Here is a 20,218-nt window from a genome sequence, read left to right as displayed (position 1 = left end):
TGGCAGCTAGACACATGTTGGGGTTCTTGGACACGCTGCCCCATGGCCACTGTCCTATTTCCAGCCTCGTCGCCCCCAAAGTTGAATGCATTTTTCCCCCACTCACCATCTACTTGTACAAACCAGTCCTCATAGCAGCTCCTTTTCTGTCTCTGATGTATAAAGACAACAGCTATAGAAACACTACAGCTGTTGCTGTCTCCTGTGTGACGAAGAATGGCTGAGGAGAGACACGTTGAAGTCAAGAAATATGATCCACAGTCCTGACATAATAAGGACAGTTGCCAAAAAGATATTGCCTGGCGAGTCACAGCTCTGGAGATCTGCTCCTCAGGTGAGAAATCAAGTTTGATTAGGAGCTGTCCATTTACACTAATGCAGAGATAGAAAGTACAGGTCTTTCAGTTAAAGTAGTAGTAACGGTTTGTGGTCATCTGCTGACGTTTGTTTGACGTTGTTTTCAGCTTGAGGCTTCTGTCTTCATCAGACTGGCAGGATGTTTGTACAATCTCCTATGAAAGGTAATGCACCAAAATTTGTACATCTCCAACGTAATCATGAGCCAGTAATTTCTGCGTAACCTAGGTATTTTGGAAGGCTACGATCACGTGACCATTGTCCTGAAGTGAGTAAAGACCGAAGTGGTCTTGGACACAGGTTGGAACGGTGCATGGCTCACAAAACACAGGACTATTACCAGGAGATGGATGTTTGAACCCATTTGAACTCCGAGTGAACTGAAGAGACATTTTAAGGTACGTTTCTCCTAAACCTGACCACAGTAACTTTACTTGATCAAACCGAAAGACACCATGTTTCTTTTTCCGAAACCTATCCACTGCAACTTTACGTTATGGAGGTAATGGCATTTGTGGGGCGCTAATTCTTACTCCCAATTTCCACATACTCCGTCTGCGCCGCGCTGCACAGCACCGTGGATCTGGAGCGACCGACAGCGCGTACCCTCGCCTACTGGATGGGTTTCTGGAGTGCTGCACCGTGTAGCGAAGCCGCAGGCTCACGTGGGAACTGCAAAATCACGCCATAAAAAGCAAATGATAGAGTGTGAGCCAGACCAAAACAATAGTTCATTCAGAAGGAGAAAGAGAGAAAACAAGTTTAACTCGAGATCGCCTTGCTGTTCACATCAACATTACTTCATGATTTTCAAAAAATGGAGAGTTTACAATCTGTGGTCTGTGCATTGTTTTGTATTTTGAAATTTACCGGATGCTGTGTGCGCTCTGTTTCCGGTTTAGTGCAATCTGAGCTACGTGGCTTGACATGCAATGGACGTGCAGTCGCTGAAAAATAGACCTGGCGCGTATCTCTATCTTGACTAGAGATGATACGCCGTCTCATGGTGGTCACTTCCTGTCAACGTTACAGATCAGAAGCACAGGGAGTTGTTGGCTAGAGATGATACGCCGTCTCATGGTGGTCACTTCCTGTCAACGTTACAGATCAGAAGCACAGAGAGTTGTTGGCTAGAGATGATACGCCGTCTCATGGCGGTCACTTCCTGTCAACGTTACAGATCAGAAGCACAGAGAGTTGTTGACTAGAGATGATACGCCGTCTCATGGCGGTCACTTCCTGTCAACGTTACAGATCAGAAGCACAGAGAGTTGTTGGCTAGAGATGATACACCGTCTCATCTAGTTGCACTGGTGCGAACCGATTTTTCAAATGTTGCAGAATGGCACGTTGCAACTAGCTGCCTGTTTCAACTCGTCTCTTTGTGAATCTTTGGTCTGAACGGGGCTTAAAAAGTAAATATCACACTGCTATGATTAAATTCATTCCACTTTCATTTCCACAAGCTTATGAATGCATTGATTACATATGCACTTTATTGTTTTAACATAACATGCTCTAGTAAGTAAACACACCACTGACAGTGTATTCTTTTTAACATGCTGCACATGACGCAGGGCTCCATGATGCTCTGCAGAAATAAAGTTGATGTTTGCTGGATTTTCATACATCCCACTCAACATTGTGACATGAGGTCAACTCATAGTGACATAAATCAACATTCAACCACCACCCTGACCATTAATGTCTTATTGTACATTTGCGGTGGTACAAACCTAATACTGCAACATTTCAATCTCATACCGCCTCTGGCCCACACAAATGATGTGAGGGGAGAAAACGCAATATTAGGTAAATTGTTTGTGAAAGATATCCACATCCTTCTAAGATATTCAATAAAGCCACGTCCGCTTGAAGCTGTGTGTATGACAGAATAATTATCAATTTCCATATGATTAGGATATCAGGGTCGGAAGCAGCATAACAGAAAATGTTTGTTAATGCCCCTGATTAGATCAAGTCTGCGGTGTGTAGCATTAGGAGAATTCGATTTCAAATCCACAGACTTGTGCGTTGGCTGCAATCATGAAAATCTGATGATGTCCATGAGAGTTGGTAGGCATCCTCGATTATTATGTAATATGAGGGAAACAGTGCTGCAAAACTGTGCACATAAGCAAATCGAGAGCAACACTGCAGAGGAAATATTGTAATCAATGGCAGCAAAGGCCCCGGAGTGAGATAAACATCAGCATCCAGAAAGGCTCTGTTCTTGTAAATGTTTTATTTACAAATAGCTTATGGATGCCTCCTGCATTAGATATTGATGTTATAATGGAAGAGTGATTAGAATAATGAGACATTATAGCATGTGACCTTTGCCTAATGCTTATTGAAGTGCTTTCCAGGATTATCTTTGTGCATAATTCATGCAAAACGAACTCAACACTCCAATTACTTTGACAATACAGGCTGTTACAATTTACTATCGTCCTCAGGGTGTCTACTAAATCAATAGTCCACAGGAAATGTGGATTATCATTATTACAATGATACTGTGCATGTTAATATTCTGGAGTTATTTATTTACAGATTTACAGACATCCATACATTTTGTCTTGCTAGCGGCCGGGCCTTATGGGACACAGGTCCACAGAAAGATATCCACAAGAGTGCCACAAGATGTTCAGGCATGCTAGTGGCATGACTCCAGGTGATGGCAATGTCGGTCTATGAGCTCACCTCTCTCTGGGAACTGCCATGACATTTTGTACAGACATGCACTGGTCTTAGAGGTTAAATCCCTCTGGCTTTGGTGATCTCATAATCGTTCCTAGTGTTACCATGGTTCTCTTAGTCCAAAGAATGTGCACACGTTCACCTCGGAAACAATGTGTCTCCGGACTGCAAGGGCCAAATTTTCTAATATTTCATTTTGGACTGGTGGCGGACATTCAGTTGTCTGCTAGCTTCATGTCTATTCACGTCATCTGGGCAACTCGTAACTCCATCACTCCATCATTAGCTGCTTTAAAACTCCAACCTGATGGATATGCCCCTGCAGTGGAGGACTCTCGTGTCCACAGATCTGAAAAGCGCCTCCAGAACTGTCCTGGCTAATTTCTGGTCAGCCTGTTTAGCCTATCCGCACTATTGAAAAGCTCTCGGTACAGTAAATCTCTCCCCAAGTTAAACGCTACCTGTCCGATGATCTTAACCCGACCCTCATACTTTGACCTGGCATCATGACGCTGTCGTGTCAAGTCAGGGTAATGCATTAAAGTTGCACATTTTTTTTGTCATATGTTTTCTGACAGGCACCTTATCATGTGCTTGAATGTTTTGCAGCTGAGCAAGGATAACATGTATTCCTTGAATCTGAGATAACAGTGTTATTCACACACATCCATTTGAATACAAACAGAAGGAAGTGCACGGGTCACCACCGTTAGTGTCATGCACGCACTGTACATTCTGCACAGTAGCTCTGTAATCCTGGCTGCAGTTATTCCAGCTTTGCCTCAGGTCTTTGGCTAGCTGCTCTCATACAACACCTTGTTTTGTTGTTGCCGCAGGTTGAGGTGGCTAGTTGTGAAGGGCTGATTGCTGTGTGTGTGTGTGTGTGTGTTAAACATAAACATGGAAGGTTGTGTGCTCTGCGCTCAGAGGAGAGGATTAGAGGCTGTGATTATCGTGAGCACATGGTCACACACTCAGAGACACAAATCTTGGTAGCAGAGTGGTTATCAGGCGCTGGCGAGGAACCCTCCATCGCTCCCTTCTTCCTTTCAACTAATATTCCTTCCTCCTTGCTACACGTGTCTCATGTCATTGCTTAATTCAGTGCTCATCTCTTCTCTCTCCTCTGTGCCATCTTAGGAGTAAGGGATGCACTGACTTATCAGCCATATCTTGGCATCAGCCAATATCTGCCTTGTTGACTATCATCTCCAATAACAGTGACATTCAGTGATGACAATGGACGATGTTTTTCCGTTTGGTCACATCAATACTGTGCAGGCTAAGAAGTTATCTGCCATCCTGGGGGACAATAGAAAACGTGTTTGAGATGATGTCTTCCCTGGGTTGTCATTGCAAGAAAAGGATGCATTAAACTCACTTTTAAAGGGAAATTTCAGTTTATTTCAACCTGTCTCCTATTGTCCTAAATTTGTTTCAAGTGATTAGTGACATAAAAATAATAGTTAGCATGTTAGCCGTTAGCCTAGATACAGCCGGGGCGCATAGTAGCGTCAGACCTGTTAAAACGTAAGTGAACGGGCAACCTTCAAGTGCAAAGTTAGTCCACTAAACAAGCTTTTTTTCCACAAAGACCGCCTCATATCGTTAGGATAAATGTCAGAGAACATATAGAAATTGGCGACGCAGATGGTGAGGTGGAGGCCTGATTGAAGAAATTGTTTGCACACGCCATTTTTGGCTTTTGTCCGTATGTATATTTTTACTATGGATCCTACGCACTATTTCATAAATGGGACCCCACAACTAACAGCTCACCGAGGTTGTATTGAGTTAAAAAAATTATACATTCAAACTATTTTGAACTTTAGTCCACTTTTGACTTTTGAAGCAGCTTTTTTTAATTAATTTTGGTTCTTCAATTTAAAGGTTATATTAAACGTTGATTCATAAATGTGTGTTTGAATTTGTGTTCATTCTAAGAGAGTGTAATGAAGGACTGAACGACTTGCCTTAGGGTCGCTGGGTGCCAGTCAGGTTGGAGCCTGACAATTTTTAACAGTGAAAGTCGTGTCAAATGCTACAGAGGGTACATGTTAAATACACCTTATGAATTGCATGAACCCTTTAACACTTCCCTGCCAGAGTGTTATGTTTAAGTTGCCAGCCACGCCAGCATTTTTGATCACATTCACTGATTTTTTAAGACCCACAGAATAATCTGTTGTATGAATATGTAAACAGTACATAAAACTAAAGAAGAGACCTTCTGTTTTGAAACACACACAATATAAACACTTGAATTTGTGCATCTTCATAAAAATAAAACATTTCAGACAAAAAGCTGAGAAAAACACATTTTTGTCAGAGTCATTTCAAGTACAAAATCTATTTCACATTTACATTTTTTGTCATTTCCTTATGTCACTTTGAATTGTATAAATGAAAACAATAATAATAATATAATATTCTCTTTGAGGTATAGTGGAACATGTTGTCATGTTCAGTATTCGTTTAGTGTTCTGTTGTCTCCGTCTCCTCTGTGGTCGTCTTGTCCGTGTGTCACTATCGCCGTCATGGAGATCCCGTTTCGTCCCAACAAGCTCCTTTGCTTCTTCGTCCAAATCAGATTCAGACTGTTGATCAAAACAGGAAGTGTCGGAGTCGGAGTCAATCGACATCTCCACAGCTTGCGCAACTTTTCTGTCGGCGCCGGCGTTTTCATGCAGTTTACAAGCTGCTTCATCTCTGTAAAGAACATCTTCTGGGTTTCAGCGAATCTTCTTCTTCATTTGTCTTTGGACACAGCAGTGCTGTTCTATTTCACAAGGTGTGTAACAGCACCCCCTATCTTTTAACAGTGAAAATTGTCGGAATATCTCTGAACTGGTGACTCAAAGGCCCTGGTTGGTTGATTTCCACCCTCTTAAGCAAATCACAAAACCATATCTCTTTAAATGCAACAAAGAATATATTTTATACTTTTATTCTGAAGTGCCGTTTCCTGATGTAGCGTGAGTGAATAAAGGACGGCGACTTGATAGAGTCAGACCTTGAACCAATGCCTAAGGAGGAATCTGAACCCTGTGGCTCGACCAGTTCAGAACCAATGCCCTACAGCATGGCTTTCAAAAGATTAAAGTGACCTGTACCCCAAAAAGAAATGCTACAAACCTGAACTTTACATAGCATATGTCTGTCCGACATGAAGTCCTGACCCTGATGCTTGAGAAACTCTGACTGAGCTTCATAACTGAGAATGACCAAAATGAAATATCCTTTAGAAATAATCTGTGAGCACTCTGTTGTGAGGGCAGTCATCCCGTTCTACTGAGAAGGATTACAGCCAAAGCTGAGCTAAAAGACCTCAATGAGTTACACACACACACACACACACACACACACACACACACACACACACACAGTGACAATAAGGTGACACTCCTTTTGTTGCCAGTAGTCTCTTGTCTCTCTTACATTGTCCTTATTGTCTCTCTACCTCGTCTGTCAAACAGTGACCACATATTCTATTTTCTCGTGGTTGCCGTGATTTATCGGGTCTTCCTATTTCGATTACCAGTGTGTGGTCACTGAGCCTGAGCCTGTACTTGTAGAATTTGTCTCTGCTTAGCAGCCCCATAGCAAAGTCCTGTCGTCGGCTGCTTTCTCATTTTTACACAGAACCAAAAGACGGCTGCATCTTTCCGCTCCAGTGTGTGATTTTACTTTATGAACAATAACAGCAGCATAATGACATACTCATTTACCGTCCATGTTGTATGGCGGCTCATCTTGTCCTCTGCCTGCAGGGTAAGGAATTCCTGAATATCATTGCTTCCTTAATTTGCATAAATTGTCAGCCATTTTTCTTCTTCTTTGAGTTAGCTGCTAACTGCTATCAGCTACTTTTTAAATCTCCTGTGGTGGGTCTAACACAAAACACATCGTCAAAACAAGGCTGTCCCCAACGCTGTGATTATACCTTTAATACAGAACAGCGAGGTGACGTGATGTTAAGATATTCCCGGTTTAAGAGAGGCTTATCTCTGACAGTAGAGAGAGATTCTCTTTTTAGGGCCAGATGACATTCTGGTTGACTTTGGCTTTTAATTTTCTTCTTTTCAGTGGTCTGAAAAGGTTTCTCCGCACTGTGTTATAATTTGATTAACTCTGATTGTATTTGGAGAGCAGTGTTGTTTGAGACTGGTCCGAGTGAGAGGGGGCAGTTACCCTCAAGTACAACTGACAGCAGGGACTCTTTCCTGGGCTCAGCGCTTGGCTGTTAAGGGTGATTTAAGGTGATACAAATTTGAGTGTTCTCTTGTGAATGCTAGTTGTCAGTGGGTCTGTGCCCAGTGCTTTTCTACATGCATTTGTTGGTGATGGCAAACACTGACTGTAGCCTCTGTCTTTCTGCCTTTGCACCTACAAGTGGAATTTCCATTTTCTGCTCTTTTGTTGTTGTTTTTTAATTTACTCATCCAAATGCTGATGTCAGTGAGACAGGTTAAAGGAGTATTTAAAGAACCGGGGTTATCAGGGGAAACACATATATAGTAATTTGTCGTCAGCATAACTGACAATTGACATGGTGACAAATAAAATTGCCAAGAGGAAGCATGTATAAAGAAAAAAGTAAAGGACCTATTATATCCACTTCTCAAGTCAATTGATTAGAATGCCATGATCAATCGTTTCAAAAGCAGAACAAAAACAGGACAGCTACATTGTTTGAATCATTTGAAATTCTCAGGTCATTTACCATAAATTGTTGTTATAATTTTTACATGCAATATGCGTGTGTGTATGTGTATGGAGTTTGGCAAGAGTCACTCTTCTAGTGCTAGGCTAGACTCACCATGTCCTGGCGTCCTTGCTATGTCTATACTTTATTAGGTACACCTGTTCAACTGATCATTAGTGCAAACAGCCAATCAGCCAATCAGGTGTCAGCAGCTCATTAACACTGAGTCATGTAGACACGGTGAAGACGAGCTGCTGAAGTTCAAACAGAGCATCAGAATGATGAAGAAAGGTGATTGAAGTGACTTTGAACGTGGCATGGTTGTTGGTGCCAGACGGGCTGGTCTGAGTATTTACTGGGATGTTCAGCACAACCATCTCTAGGGTTTACAGAGGATGGTCCCAAAAAGAGAAAATATCCAGTGAGCCAAAATGCCTTGTTGATGCCAGAGGTCAGAGGAGAATGGCCAGACTGGTTCAAGATGATAGAAAGGCAATAGGAAGTCAAATAAGCACTGGTTCCAACCAAGGTGTGCAGAAGAGCATCTCTGAAGCAACAACACCTTGTCCAACCTTGAAGCAGATGGGCTACAGCAGCAGAAGACCACACCAGGTGCCACTCCTGTCAGCTAACAACAGGAAACTGAGGCTACAATTCACACGGGTTTTCTCACCAAAACTGGACAATAGAAGATTGGAAAAACCACATTCAGATGGAAGCATGGATCCATCCTGCCTTGTATCAATGCTTCAGGCTGCTGCTGCTGCTGGTGTAATGGTGTGGGGGAGATTTTCTTAGTACCAACTGAGCATGGTTTAAACACCACAGCCTACCTGAGTATTGTTGCTGAGCGTGTCCATCCCTTTATGACCACAGTGTACCCATCTTCTGATGGCTACTTCCAGCAGGATAACGCACCATGTCACAAAGCTCACATCATCTCAAACATGACAATGAGTTCACTGTACTCCAATGGCCTCCACAGTCACCAGATCTCAGTCCAATAGAGCACCTTTGGGATGTGCTGGAATGGGAGATTCTCATCATGGAGATTCTCATCATTCTCTCATGGATCAACTGTGTGATGTCATCATGTCAATATGGACCAACATCTCTGAGGAATGTTTCCAGCACCTTGTTGAATCTATGCCTACATACCTCAGTAAGTACCTAAGGGGTGAATGTATGTACTGAACACAGATATGAGAGAACATCCTGAATTTGTGCAGTTACAATTAAAATCTTTCACTAGCAGAGTTTAGTGAAAGAATATGTCTTTTATAAATTTGCGTGAACTGACCCTTTAATGTCTTATTAAAGGCGGTCATTGTAGTATCGATCCGTTATACGATAAGCAACACAATGCAATCTGTAATCAATAACATTCATCATTTCAGAGATGGAAGACCCTGGCTGGTAATAAGGCCAATATTGGCTCAATATATCAGTCCAGTACTTCCAGTAGCAAGTGTGTATATGGTCATGTGTCTGGGGGGGGGGGTCTGTTAATCTCCTTAGCTTCATTAAAACAGATAGAGGCGGATTAGCAGGAGGTGCATGTAAATGAACATAATTCCAGGAGAAATTGAAACAGCAGCAGAGATAAATACGTCATGAGGGAGAGACAAATATAATCAAAATAGCAATTAATCGAATTCCCCTTACGAAGCATCGCCTGTTATTTGGTGGAATTACAAGCAGCTACAGTGAGCTAATTGGTAAGGCTGATAGTCAGGATTAGCGTTGCGTGTCTTCTCCCCCCTCTGTTCTCCACATCATCTCCATGCTGCCTCTTCTATGTCAGTTCTCCGTCCTGTAATTCTCCTTCACATCTGTCTTCCATGCTTTCATTTTGTTCCGTGATCCGCCAGGTTTCTGTCTCCTATTTCATTCATCTTTTCCCATCCAGCTCTCCTCTGCTTCAGACCTTCGTAGGGTTGAGTTGGACGATTTTGCTACTAAAATAAAGCATCAATATAGAAACAATAATGTTACATTTTGAGTTAAAAATATGAACTGAGCATAATAACGAAATGGCAAAAGAGTGGGATTAACCTTTTTGGCACAAACGTTTTCCCAACAGATGAATGAAGGAGACATATGTAAGTATACTATTGTAAACCACATTTATTTTAATTATCACATACACTTCATTCAAGACAAGACAAGACAAGAGAAGATGGAAATAAACAGTCACAGTAAAAAAGAGGAAAAGTGCAAAATACAGCTATGACAATATGTGAGAGAAAAAAAAACAAAAACAATTTCGAGCACAGAAGACCAGTAAAATTAGCCCAAATTGAAGCCAAATAAAGAAGATGTCTTGATTTTCGTTTAAATAACTTCAAGAGAGTTTCAGTGGAGTTTTAAGATCTAAGGAGTTCCACAGTTTAGATCCATGAAAACAGAAAGCGGCCTCACCAGATCTCTTGTGGGAGCTTCCAAAAGAACGGCAGTGGAAGATCTGAGGGTTCCTGTTTGGGACATCAAACGAAAGGCAGTCGCTGATATATGAAGGTGGTACATTATGCAAGGCTTTGTAGATCAGTAAAAGGACCTTAAAATCGATTCTAGAAGATACAAGTAACCAGTGCAATGATTGAGTCCTCCACTTTGGGCCCAGCAAGTTTGGAGCGGATCACAGGGGGCTTTCATGTTTCTCCTGGAGTCCTTGAAAATTATATATACAGGCAACTCATAAGATCAACCCTGTTTCAAGAAGAAAGGTCAAGGTGCCAAGGTCTCTGGGCTCATGCAACTCAAGTGCTTTTCTTCTCCTCGTTCCTCCAGAAGAGCACGGATGTCCTTGTACTGGCTGCTAATGGAGTCCAGCATAGTATGAAGTGAGCTCCACCGACTCTCCACAGATGCTTATTCCGGATGATTCTGAAGTTTAGTCTACTCAAGTAAGTCACAAGTGACTCAGGAGAGTTGATGTCAGGTTTTCTGAGTGTGGTATGCAACACTGCATTCAAGATGCGTGCTTTGCTACTCAGCCTCATAATTGTGCAAGCAATGCAACAATGTTTGCACCTCTGTCACATTCACTTTTTTGGAGAAGAACTCATCAAGACTGTTTTTATGAAGTGCTCGAATAACTGCTGGTCTGATGTCGTAGTTTTACACAAACTGCTGTCCTATTCAGAAATGCAAAGCACTCGCTCCATCAGCTGCCACTTCTTGATGACATAGTGTTACATTACACAAAGATATCCAGTTTCCCCGAAATTGTTCGTCCACATATCCAGCGTCACTGCCCTGTTACTGCCTGTCAGCTGCATCCTTAGCTCCGGGATTATGTTTGTTTCTGACACCCTCTGTGTATTTCGGCATTGGGGCCGATGAAGCCCTGTGCCAGCTCACTAAATCCATCGCCCCATCACCACACACAGTCTTGAATGATCTAATGTCTGGGACACAAACTTCACAGCTAACAGTGCAATCGCCTCCTTGTCCTTCTGTTTCGGTGGTTGACGTGGTTTGTTTGTTTGTCAACTGTCGCAGCACCTGTGCTCCTGCAGGCGTCAACATGTTTCCTCAGCGACAATGTGCCTATCTTGCAGCATCAAAAGTGAGAACCTTTTGGTACTTTTTGCAAGCAGCAAAGCTGGTGATAATGTTATTCCCCCGCCTCTTTCACACCAAACTTCTCCCAACCGTCTGACCAGTGGCTCCGGGGCGCCTCCTGTTAGAGGTGTTCTGGGCACATCCCTGTGGTAGGAGGCCCCAGCAGACCCAGAACATGCTGTAGAGATTATATACCTCATCTGGCCTGGGGACACCTTGGATGGATGGATGGATGGATGGATGGATTTGGGTTCAAGTTGGCATTAAAATGACAGACCTACTGTCTCTGTTAAGAGTACTTACTACACATTCTCCTCCCAACTCCTCAAATATCACCATTTGGTCTATTGACTTTCACATCTCCATAGGTATCCTCCTGCATCTGTTGTTGATGTTTAGGGACAGCTCCAGAAATGAGTCCTAAAACCCTAAAATGAGTGAGCATTTTTGCAGTGCCAGTTCTCTTGGAACAAAGTAGATGGTGTTTTTGAATGGGTTGTTGGTTAGATGCTTGAAATAAGATCTGTGGTTAAAACAAGCTGAAGAAACATTTAGATTTTGTTCTACGACATTGAATACATCAGTAAATCCCCCACTTGTAAATTTTGAAGCTTATATGTGTCTTAAAAAAGGAAGTTGTTCTGCGAACTGTCATCGCAAATCATAATGGCTGCGTTTCCCAGTTAAGAACGATCTTAAGACTTAAGAGCACAGTTCAGAACGTCTTTGGTAAGAAGGGTTGCTAAGATACGAGTGTTTCCCAGATGCGTCCTTAATGCCCTTCTAGGGTCGCTCTTAAGATCGCTCTTTTAGCAGCTCTTAACTGGAGCTGGCCACTACCGCGGTGCTGAAACTAAATCAATCGATGTCAGGCACATTGATCACCCACCACTTAACCAGCGCATAAGTCACACACAGCGCTGCTACCTAACACACTAATTCCCTGCTGCTGGTGTGTATGTGTGCTCTAATAATTCTAATGAAAAACTAAGACATAAATATTTGTTAATGACCTATTTTCATGACGAAAACAAGACCACAACTAAATAAGAAATCTTGGTAAGAGAATCATGAGGAAATGTATTATATTTAAACAAAAAAACACAGACGTCTTGCTGAGGCCGGTGCCGTCTCCCAGCACCTCCAGGAAGCAGCGCAGCCAGGCACTGCACCTCTGGGCTGAGGGCCAAATTGCACCGGGTTGCCCTCCGGATGTGTGGAGACACTAGTTGATGAGGCGTATCGCAGCACGAGAGTAGCGGGTGGAGCGTCCCTTGATGAGGTTCCAGCTGAGCTCAGTTACACCTGTCAGCTGCCTGATATCTGAATGTCGCAGGTTTGGAGGGTGGATGCAGAGACGGGACCAAGTCACACATGTGCAAGTCTCAAGTAAGTCTCAAGTCTTAACCTTCAAGTCTCAAGGAAGTCCCAAGTCATTTTTTCTTGGGCAAGTCAAATCAAGTCACAGGTTATGTCAAGTCAAGTCAAGTCACCTTATTATTGTAATTTTACCTGCAGAATCTGATCTTAATAAAGTGAAAAGACAAGATATAAGTACCTGTCAGTAAACATTGACTTCATCGCTGCAATATTTACTTTGCAAGGATGACCCCCATGCGTGCGTGCACACACACACACACACACACACACACACACACACTAACCAAGGCAGTGGCCAAAATCACCCATTTAACCCTGTGTTGGTCTTGTGATGAACCGGTCAGAATGCCCGCTCAGGTTTTCTGGGGTTAATGTTAGCAAATAAATTAAAAAACAAGTTCCACCAAACTGACCCACCCCCCCACCCCCGTATCGTATTAAGCTAACGTTAGCTAACTACCGACTAACCAGATAATATTAGCTAATTGACAAGCACTTACTGGGCAGAATGGCTCTTCAAATGACGAACAAAGTTTGAAGTTGTTGCCTGGCTGTCCGACATGTTTATGCCACATGTCTTGCACTGTGCTGTTCATCTTTTGCCGTAATAATGGTAATTCCGAAAGCCGAAGACGATGACTCTCGGTACCCCTCTCGCTGACATGTTGATGCCTATCTGATATAAGAGGGCCTGTTTCTCCAATAAACACATGAGGTACGTAGAGAGGGCATGACTGATTGACAGGGTAGTGATCCAATCATGACAACGCCATTCTCAGCCTGCGCTCCTACCGGGTAATCAACATTATTTTTTAAATTAATTTATTATTAATTGTATATTCTAACCGAAAACATGATGTGAATAACACTCAAGTCATTCAAGTCATCGTGTCTCAAGTCAAGTTAAGTCCTGAGTCTTTAACTTCCAAGTCCGAGTCAAGTCTCAAGTCTTTTTTTTTTTTGTCAAGTCACAACTCGTTTCCCTGCAGAATGAAATTTGTTCTTTTCTGTCACCAATTAATGCTAAACAATATAAATCTGAAGTATAAAATAGATCAAAATATATACGCTGTGCACTGTTTAACATCTCCTTGCTTATTAAAGTGCCTGATGCAGCTGGAGCTGTGAGCGTTTGGTCGCTAAGAAGACTGTTAGGAGTGGGTCAGCTCGTTTTACAACTCCTTCTTAGTGAAAGATCGTCTTAAGCTAAGAGCGATCTGGGAAACACGCTTTTCTTTCACGGGAGGCTTAAGAGCATTCTTAAAGGATAACTTCGGTATTTTTCAACCTGGGCCCTATTTCCCCATGTGTATGTGTGCGTATGATTCATAGGTACAACTCGTTTTAAAACTGGTTCAGTATTGAGGGAGGCGGATGCAGCCGGCAGCCGCGAAACGAGCTAAAATGGCAAATGCGTCCTGTATAAGTTTACGTATTAAAAGTGCTTTTTTTCGCCACTGACTGGTTCAGATCGCCAGTGTTATCTCTGTAAATAGCATACTAAGCGTTTCCCTTACCTCTGGGGACCGAAGTTATCCTTTAAGAAGCTTTTAGTGCTAAGAGCAATCTGGGAAACGCGGCCAATGTCTGTTTAGGTTCAGTTCAGCTTAAAGCGGTTTTAAAATATGCTGTTTGGTTTCTAGATATGCTGCCACTTAAGACAGATTAGAGTAATGTAACGTAAAACACAAAGATATAACTGAATAGAAGGGTTAGCAATAACAACTCTGCTTTCTTTACATATCAATAAGATCCATAAAGATAGTCCTACACTATGGCTGAAGTGATAACCATAATAATCGGGGTATTAAATACTCAGGTATGAAATTGTTTTTGAAATAAAGCTGGATTTTATTTGATTTATAGAAACTTTAAACAAAGTAAAAAGCTTCAGATTTTAGAAAACAGGACATTTGTAGCTCCCTGAAATCACTGTGACTGAACAGCCTCTGTGTGTTGTATTAAACGCAGATGACACTGGCTGTAACTTGAATATGACTGACATTAGAATGAGCATGGGAGTCTAATCCAGCCGTCCTATCCTTGTGTTCCCTTTTTATTCATCTTTTTTCTTTACACTCTCTTCTTCCGTCGGCCTTGTAGACAAACAAAGCTACAGAAGTCATTTGGTTGATTCATATACCCCCTCCCCCCACTGTTCCCTCTGCGTTCTGCACTGATTGTGATGCCTTCCTAAACGGCACCCCGCCGAGGGCGCCAACACACTTTTATGAAAGATCCAGCGTTTTCCCTAAAAGCTAATCATGTTAGACATCAAAGAATGAGGCTGCTGCCTTGATCAAGACACATCTGAAGACACTGCCTGTTGCACTGCTCCTGCTTCTTAGGATTAGGCCTAGCATGTGTCTCTGTGTGTGTGTGTGTGTGTGTGTTTCAGCACAAGAATAAGTGCAGAGAAAAGGATTGGAAATGTATAAAAGAGTCAAGGCCGTGCACAGATATTTAGTGAAGGAAGGGCTCACGTCGACAGAGTGAGCAGCCTTTCTATCTATTTAGAGGAGAATCACAGCTAGCTCGCTGATGGAGTCTACAATGTGTCTTTGACGAACCCTCCATTCTCTAGCATCTGTGACATCATCTGTTGATGTTAATAAATGACAAACAGTGTCATATCACATCTTGCACGGGTACTTTTGTATCCACAAGAGAAACAAACAGCAATTTTTCCGCAATTCTGACCCTGAACACTGACAAGACGAGCAACAAATCACTTCCACTGTGCTCGTCTATGGAGTTACAGAACATGAGGTAACTGTCAACTGTAAAAGTTTTTCGTCCTTTAACTTTACAGGTCCCATAAAATAATATCATTACTTCCATAATTACATTTAGTTATTATCTTGAGCAGTTTAGATGACTTTTATCTCTCATAACAATTAAAACAAAAGCAAATCTGAGTCTCACCCTTAAAGTGTAAACTAAAGCTATAATCACCATAGATTAATGAGAAATAAACACTTATGTGAATCAATAAATATTGTTATTGCGTCTGTTTTATCCAGTGATTTTCGTGTATTCAGTTTTGCTGCACTACAGTATATCTTTAGGACTAATGAATGATGTACAGGCTACTATAAATGTTGCAGTGACAGAGCAAGAAGGACGACATCATTTGTCAGTGCTGTCCAAATCATTAAAAATTACCATCCTAGTTAGGGATACACGAAATTAGATTTTTTTGCCAATATCTGATATGCCCATGTGTCACAACTCATTTGACCAATAAATGATATATCCACTTTTTTTTTTTCCACCTAATTTTAGTGATCATCAAATCTCTTCTGTAATGGAATTAACATCATATTATGCACGTATACTCTTATGGTGACGGCCCACCTGCAGATGGAAACATGAAATACAACACTTTTTAATGTATTTAATATCATTCATTGTGCAAAGAAAAAGCGTGTTGGCCGACTCCGATAGCTCATTTTAAAGCCAATACCAGCTGATTCCAGTGACGTGCCTACATTACCGTGCATCCCTAATTATAACATTACTTTATACAATTGACCTATGGCTAAGTCCCGCCCTCAAACGCAATGAGCCAATCACAGTGTGTATAGCCATTCCCATACACTGGGACATTCTCTGCCTGGACGTCCATTGAAAGGGTCCATGTCACTGGTTCGACAGCCCATTGGTTCGACAGCCCATTAGTCCGACTGTCCGCGGTGCTGAACGGCTCGCGGCAGGTGTATGGTGCGCCGCGACCGGCTTGAGGCAAAGCAGGCTCACGGCTTATGTGTTTGTCACTTTCTTTTTCATTTTAATCCACACCATGATCTTTTCCTGACCCTAACCAAGTGGTTTTTGTGCCTAAACCTAACCAGACCTTAACCACAGGGCATCATGATGATTTCGGAACAACGGGACTTCGGAACAATGAGTTTAATATGGTCGGAACAATGGGCAGTTCCCCATTGAAATGCATTACAGAAAATCAGTTTTGTTCGGTTTTATGAGCTTTTTCTGAGATTTGAAGTTTAAAAATGGTCAAACGGTGTGCATGGGGTACATGCAACTCTGACACAAGGTATCCTGAGAGGCTGGGCGACCAGGTGTATTTTTACACTTTAAACCACATCTCAAGCGAGAAAAGTGTCTCCTTTGGATAAAGTTGTGTGGTAACGTTAGACCACAACATCAACTCAACGTGAATAAGATTAACAATGATGTCTACATCTGTTCTAAGGTAAGTCAACATTGTGTTTGAGGCAACATATTGTCACTTTGCTGCAAAGAAATATAAAGTTATCTTTAACATCTCTAGCTAACGTTAGCTAAAGTTAGCCTAACGTTAGCTCCTAGCTGCGTTGTTCATCATGTCACCTTGTTTGCTGGGAGTTCATTAGCCTATTTTGTTCTAGTTTTGTACTTTGGTGATGGTACATCATTGTTAGCTGTTGTCCAAAGGGCTCTAGTTAAGCTAACGTTAGGGACTGCATGCATGGTTTAGAGCTGAGTTTATGCAGGTCTGATGGCTGGGATAATCAACATATATTAACAAATGCAAATCTTCACAGCCTTCTCTATTAATCAAACATATACTGATGCATAGAGCTCATAGATTTGTCTCTTGCCGTCCATTCCAGGCTTGACAGCAGCTGTCTGAAGCTGCACAGCCTTGTGAAACAAAGCCAGCGTAAAGCCTTTGTTCAGAGACTATCTGCAAGCAGAGATACACTTGCTTTCCCTCTATTACCACCTCATCATGTTGAATTGCTTCAGTATGTTTAACTGAAAATTAAAGTGATTGCAGTAGCATTTTAATAGAATTGGGACTTGTGTGTGAACTCCCCAGAGGTAAAAGAGATTCCACATGAATGGGCCCTCTAACCCACACACACACACACACACACACACACAGTGATGAGCGTGCTCTCAGGTGACACTATTCTGAATCCCATTAAAACGTCTGTGGTTATTATTGTCATTTGATTGGACAGTATTTTGACACTTGCATAATATTATAAAGCTAACAGCACATTGTGTCTGCAGCCCTCAGAGATAATGCTAAATGAGTTGAGGGAGTATCTGCTGACAGTCCTTGACACACCTTGTTTGCCTTGCATATTGCCAGTATTCATCAAGGGTGTGTCAATAAACACATCCCATTAACACGGAGAGGAGAAGGAGGCTTATAAACTGCAGTGATGAAGGTCTGAATGTCCAATTCTTAATGTGTTTATATTAAACGTATGGCTGCCTGTTTGAATCTACCTGTAAGAGTGTCCCACAGTCACACTCAGATGTTTATTGTGCATTAAATGAGTCTGATTTATTATAACCTGAGTCTTATTTTCATAGTTAAGATCATCATTGTAACAATAAATATTGTGTCAGCGACAGTGCTGCAACAAATTAGGATAACATGGGAGAGCAGTTTGATCATAAAACACTTTGTAAATAAACCTAGTTAATCCAGATTTTCTAAACCACTTTATTTAGAGATAAAACAGAGCACAGCACACAGGACAGCGCTTGACAAAGTTGATATCGCACCTCAAACGAATCGCTGGACTGGTTTCAGTCAGCCACAATATTTATCATCCTCCAACTGCTTCTCATTTAATTTGCATTTAACCATGGCTGAGCCTGCAATGCTCTCACGATACAATATTCTCTGATGTCACAAAGTCCGCCACAATATAATTTCGATCAATTCAGGGGCCTGCAATCGATATGAGATGATTTGCCCATTCAACAAATGGGCTTTTTCCATTATCACGCTTGCTGAGTCCAGTCATGCCAGAGATGGACCTTCTCTGGAGTAGGTCCAAAGGCACGGTCTCTGCCCTCTAGTGGGCAAGTGGTGACATTTCGCCGACCACAGCCAACACCTGACTCTTCTCCCCTCTGTCTGCAGGACGCCAGAGAGAAACCTATTTTAAACCCTTGCAAAGGTTTAGTTACTCTCCCTCATTCTGTTTGGTGGCATAGAGGTGTATAGCATTGTTGCCTCTCAGCAAGAGGGTTCCTGGTTCAAGCCCGGGGTGGGGGGTTCTCCCCGTGTCAGCGTGGGTTTCCTCCAGGTGCTCTGACATGTTCTCCCCGTGTCAGTGTGGGTTTCCTCCAGGTGCTCTGACATGTTCTCCCCGTGTCAGCGTGGGTTTCCTCCAGGTGCTCTGACATGTTCTCCCCGTGTCAGTGTGGGTTTCCTCCAGGTGCTCTGACATGTTCTCCCCGTGTCAGCGTGGGTTTCCTCCAGGTGCTCCCACATGTTCTCCCCGTGTCAGCGTGGGTTTCCTCCAGGTGCTCTGACATGTTCTCCCCGTGTCAGTGTGGGTTTCCTCCAGGTGCTCTGACATGTTCTCCCCGTGTCAGTGTGGGTTTCCTCCAGGTGCTTCCACATGTTCTCCCCGTGTCAGCGTGGGTTTCCTCCAGGTGCTCCCACATGTTCTCCCCGTGTCAGCGTGGGTTTCCTCCAGGTGCTCCCACATGTTCTCCCCGTGTCAGCGTGGGTTTCCTCCAGGTGCTCTGACATGTTCTCCCTGTGTCAGCGTGGGTTTCCTCCAGGTGCTCCCACATGTTCTCCCTGTGTCAGCGTGGGTTTCCTCCAGGTGCTCTGACATGTTCTCCCTGTGTCAGCGTGGGTTTCCTCCAGGTGCTCCCACATGTTCTCCCCGTGTCAGCGTGGGTTTCCTCCAGGTGCTCCCACATGTTCTCCCCGTGTCAGCGTGGGTTTCCTCCAGGTGCTCCCACATGTTCTCCCTGTGTCAGCGTGGGTTTCCTCCAGATGCTCTGACATGTTCTCCCCGTGTCAGCGTGGGTTTCCTCCAGGTGCTCCCACATGTTCTCCCTGTGTCAGCGTGGGTTTCCTCCAGGTGCTCCCACATGTTCTCCCCGTGTCAGCGTGGGTTTCCTCCAGGTGCTCTGACATGTTCTCCCTGTGTCAGCGTGGGTTTCCTCCAGGTGCTCCCACATGTTCTCCCTGTGTCAGCGTGGGTTTCCTCCAGGTGCTCTGACATGTTCTCCCTGTGTCAGCGTGGGTTTCCTCCAGGTGCTCCAGCTTCCTCCCACAGTCCAAAGACATGCAGGTTAATTGGTGACTCTAAATTGTCCGTAGGTGTGAATGTGAGTGTGAATGGTTGTCTGTCTCTATGTGTCAGCCCTGTGATAGTCTGGTGACCTGTCCAGGGTGAACCCTGCCTCTCGCCCAGTGTCAGCTGGGATAGGCTCCAGCCCCCTGTGACCCCAACAGTATGAGCAGTTATGGAAAGTAGATATTCCGTATCAGCCGCATCAGAAGTTGTGAGATGTTGCTGCTCAGAAACCCAACATTTCCTTTTTTTGCTGTTTCACAATAAACGTTTTTAAACGCTGTATATTGGGGTGCAGAGGATTTATGATTTGCAAGAGATGTCCACGTCATGGTGGCACTAAAAGAAAAGCCAAAGAATTGTCAAAGTCATTTGATTAATCCTCTGAGGACCATGAATGTGTCTCAAATTTCATACCGTCTTGATGTAATAAAACTATTTCTCT

At 43.0% G+C, this 20,218-nt stretch overlaps 1 protein-coding gene across 1 annotated transcript in view; it reads left to right on the top strand.

Annotated features, from left to right (window-relative positions):
• LOC125881988 (uncharacterized) overlaps positions 1-19,987 on the top strand; it is a 199,308-nt gene extending 179,321 nt beyond the window's left edge. Inside the window, exons 5-7 of the mRNA XM_049565532.1 lie at positions 19,338-19,425; positions 19,558-19,689; positions 19,734-19,987. Of these exons, the coding sequence (XP_049421489.1) occupies positions 19,338-19,425; positions 19,558-19,689; positions 19,734-19,775 (262 nt within the window). The 3' untranslated portion in view covers positions 19,776-19,987. The remainder of the gene's footprint in view (positions 1-19,337; positions 19,426-19,557; positions 19,690-19,733) is intronic.
• Positions 19,988-20,218: the final 231 nt, after the last annotated feature.

The sequence above is a fragment of the Epinephelus fuscoguttatus genome, linkage group LG21 (genome assembly GCF_011397635.1).
Source record: "Epinephelus fuscoguttatus linkage group LG21, E.fuscoguttatus.final_Chr_v1".
NCBI lineage: Eukaryota > Metazoa > Chordata > Actinopteri > Perciformes > Serranidae > Epinephelus > Epinephelus fuscoguttatus.
This window is presented reverse-complemented; position numbering and strand designations above follow the sequence as displayed.